The 4,909-nt window shown below is 40.7% G+C and overlaps 1 protein-coding gene across 1 annotated transcript; it reads right to left on the reverse strand.

The window, feature by feature from the left end:
* Positions 1-1,470: 1,470 nt before the first annotated feature.
* On the reverse strand, positions 1,471-4,621 carry LOC141157774 (uncharacterized; the record flags this gene model as incomplete). The annotated part of the gene is made up of 1 exon (XM_073645303.1): positions 1,471-4,621. A coding segment is annotated over one exon (2,241 nt), but the record flags the coding sequence as incomplete, so codon positions are not given.
* Between the last annotated feature and the right edge of the window lie 288 nt (positions 4,622-4,909).

The raw sequence follows: 4,909 nt of genomic DNA on the forward strand, positions 1-4,909 counted from the left end.
TATGTAACACCACAGATAACACAGTGATAACTCTCTGAGTACAGATAATGTAGTAGATGTCACCTGCAGTCCTATGTAACACCACAGATAACACAGTGATAACTCTCTGAGTACAGATAATGTAGTAGATGTCACCTGCAGTCCTATGTAACACCACAGATAACACAGTGATAACTCTCTGAGTACACATAATGTAGTAGATGTCACCTGCAGTCCTATGTAACACCACAGATAACACAGTGATAACTCTCTGAGTACAGATAATGTAGCAGATGTCACCTGCAGTCATATGTAACACCACAGATAACACAGTGATAACTCTCTGAGTACAGATAATGTAGTAGGTGTCACCTGCAGTCCTATGTAACACCACAGATAACACAGTGATAACTCTCTGAGTACAGATAATGTAGTAGATGTCACCTGCAGTCCTATGTAACACCACAGATAACAGTGATAATTCTCTGAGTACAGATAATGTAGTAGATGTCACCTGCAGTCCTATGTAACACCACAGATAACACAGTGATATCTCTCTGAGTACAGATAATGTAGTAGATGTCACCTGCAGTCCTATGTAACACCACAGATAACACAGTGATAACTCTCTGAGTACAGATAATGTAGTAGATGTCACCTGCAGTCCTATGTAACACCACAGATAACACAGTGATAACTCTCTGAGTACAGATAATGTAGTAGATGTCACCTGCAGTCCTATGTAACACCACAGATAACACAGTGATAACTCTCTGAGTACAGATAATGTAGTAGATGCCACCTGCAGTCCTATGTAACACCACAGATAACACAGTGATAACTCTCTGAGTACAGATAATGTAGTAGATGTCACCTGCAGTCCTATGTAACACCACAGATAACAGTGATAACTCTCTGAGTACAGATAATGTAGTAGATGTCACCTGCAGTCCTTTTTAACACCACAGATAACACAGTGATAACTCTCTGAGTACAGATAATGTAGTAGATGTCACCGGCAGTCCTATGTAACACCACAGATAACACAGTGCACCCGTGCACCTTTTTTCTGGAGTAAAGTTGTTTCTATCAGTGACTTTTCCTTTTCTTGTCTTTTTGTTCCCCGTTATAGGGGCGGTTTTCCTTATATATATGTTTTCGCCGGGTTCATCGTTTGCCGTCTTTGTCGGTGTGATAAGATTCTCCGCTCTTTCACCTCCGGCTCCCGGTGACTTTATCCTTGTGCCGTTGTGGTCGTGCGACATTATACTGGATCTTGTGATTCTTTGCTCTAAAAAGGCTAAAGTCGGTTGAAGAATTAAAGACCTTCATTGATTTTGTTCAAAGTTCACCAACTTATGTGTGACATTTTGACATTTTATAGGATTTGGTGCGCCGCTCCCCCCTCCCCCCGATAGCGAAAAATACCACAAGACAAAACCGAAAGGTCCTTTAAAATATGAAGAAAATTGCAAATGATGAATTGGGCCGTGGAGTTCGGACCGCGCCGCGCTCTGAGTCGCTCTGTGTTCGTGGCGCGGTTGGCGCCGGGCGACACTAGTGCGGTGCGTGTACGTGGCGCTGATGTTGGGGGCATTTCTGGCCTCGTATGCTGACGCTTCCAGCAGAGATGAAAGTCGCCTGAATGTTAGAGCAGATTCTGGCTGCAGCTTCAAGGGTAATTACTCCGCTCATTATTTGTTTTCATTTTAATTGCATTCCTAATGTGGCTAATAGCCCGGCATCAATAACCCGCAGCTAAAAATACCGCCGGTAACTGGGAAGACGAGCGCCAGCAGCAATAGTGTGATCACCATCATCATCACTACCATCAGCAGTATCACTACTATCACCATCAATATCATTGCTATCATCATCACTACTATCATCACCATCATCATCATCACTACTATCATCATCATCACTATCATCACCATCATCACTACTATCACCACCATCATCAGTATCACTACTATCACCATCATCAGTATCACTACTATCATCACCATCATCACTACTATCACCGCCATCATCAGTATCACTACTATCACCATCATCAGTATCACTACTATCATCACCATCATCACTACTATCACCGCCATCATCAGTATCACTACTATCACCACCATCATCAGTATCACTATCACCATCATCACTATCACCATCATCAGTATCACTATCACCATCACTACTATCACCATCATCATCACTACTATCATCATCATCAATATCACTACTATCATCATCACTACTCTCACCATCATTACTACTATCACCACCATCCTCAGTATTACTACTGTCACCATCATCACTACTATCATCATCATCAGTATCACTACTATCACCATCATCACTACTGGCATCATCATCAGTATCACCTCTATCACCATCATCACTACTGTCACCACATCACTACTATCACCATCAATATCACTATTGTCATCAACATCACTATCACCATCATCAGTATCACTACTATCACCATTATCACTACTATCACCACCATCCTCAGTATTACTGCTGTCACCATCATCACTACTATCATCAGTATCACTACTATCATCATCATCACTATCATCATCAGTACCACTACTATCACCATCATCACTACTATCATCAGTATCACTACTATCACCACCATCCTCAGTATTACTACTGTCACCATCATCAGTATCACTACTATCACCATCATCACTACTGGCATCATCATCAGTATCACCTCTATCACCATCATCACTACTATCACCATCATCAGTATCACTACTATCACCATTATCATCAGTATCACTACTATCATCACTACTCTCACCATCATCACTACTATCACCACCATCCTCAGTATTACTACTGTCACCATCATCACTACTATCATCATCAGTATCACTACTATCACCATTATCACTACTATTACCACCATCATCAGTATCACTGCAGTCACCATCATCATTACTATTGTCATCAGTATCACTATCACCATCAGTATCACTACTATCACCATCATCAGTATCACTACAATCACCAACATCACTATCACATCATCATTAGCATCACTACTATCACCATCATCAGTATCACTGCAGTCACCATCATCACTACTATCACCATCATCATTAGTATCACTACTATCACCATCATCAGTATCACTGCAGTCACCATCATCATTACTATTATCATCATCAGTATCACTATCACCATTATCACTACTATCACCATCATCATCAATATCACTATTATCATCAACATCACTACTACCACCACCATCACCACTGTCATCATCAGTATCACTACTGTCACCATCATCACTACTATCACCACCATCCTCAGTATTACTACTGTCACCATCATCACTACTATCATCATCAGTATCACTACTATCACCATCATCAGTATTACTACTATCACCATCAGCACTACTGTCACCATCATCAGTATCACTATTATCACCATTATGACCACTATCATCAGTATCACTACTGTCACCATCATCACTACTTTCACCACCATCAGAATCACCATCATCACTGCTATCACCACCATCATCAGTATCACTACTATCACCATCATCACTACTGTCATCATCACTATCACTACTGTCACCATTATCACTACTATCACCATCATCTCTACTATCATCATCAGTATCACTATCACCATCATCACTACTGTCCCCATCATCACTACTATCATCAGTATCACTACTATTACCATCATCACTACTATCAGTATCACTACTATCATCATCACAATTATCACCAACATCACTATCACCATAATCATTAGTATCACTACTGTCACCATCATCACTACTTTCACCACCATCAGAATCACCATCATCACTGCTATCACCATCATCACTACTATCACCACCATCATCAGTATCACTACTGTCACCATCATCACTACTATCACCACCATCATCAGTATCACCATCATCACTACTATCACCATCATCAGTATCACTACTATCACCATCATCACTACTGTCACCATCATCACTACTATAATCATCAGTATCACTACTATCATCATCAGTATCACTATCACCATCATCATCAGTATCACTACTATCACCATCATCACTATCACCATCATCATTAGTATCACTACTATGACCACCATCATCAGTATCACTGAAGTCACCATCATCACTACTATTATCATCATCAGTATCACTACTATCACCATCATCACTACTAACACCATCACCATCAGTATCACTATTATCACCATCATCATCAGTATCACTACTGTCACCATCACTACTATCACCATCATCAGTATCACCATCATCAGCATCACTACTATCACCATCATCACTACTGTCATCATCATCAGTATCACTACTGTTACCATTATCACTACTATCACCACCATCATCAGTATCACTACTGTAACCATCATCATAACTACTGTCACCATCATCAGTATCACTACTGTAACCATCATCATAACTACTGTCACCATCATCAGTATCACTACGATCACCACCATCATCAGTATCACTATCAGTATCACAACTATCACAACCATCATCATTACGATTGTCACCATCATCTTCTGCATCACTACCACCACCATTCTTACTACTATAACCACCACCATCACTGCTATCAACATTATAACCTCCATTACCATCACATTGTTATCATTCCTATCACCATTACTCTCAATCATCCTCGTTATCGCCATCATTACGGGCAGTGCAGCTTGCACTCTGCTGGTCGGCATTGTGGGAGATGTAGAAGTTTCCTACAATCTGTTGCAGGAGTTCATGTGTATCTGTCACAGCAGAATGGTGAATGCAGCTTTGGATGTGACTGGAGTAGAAGATGAGAGTCAGTAAAGCTGGGTCTCCTCTGTAGAGTCTCCTGGTTACAATATAATCTGATACTTTCCTTCCTCATCAGAGTTTGGGATCTCTAGAGCGAGA

The sequence above is a fragment of the Phyllobates terribilis genome, unplaced genomic scaffold (genome assembly GCF_046119375.1).
Source record: "Phyllobates terribilis strain yellow unplaced genomic scaffold, ASM4611937v1 Scaffold_8__6_contigs__length_399053987, whole genome shotgun sequence".
Classification (NCBI taxonomy): Eukaryota; Metazoa; Chordata; class Amphibia; order Anura; family Dendrobatidae; genus Phyllobates; species Phyllobates terribilis.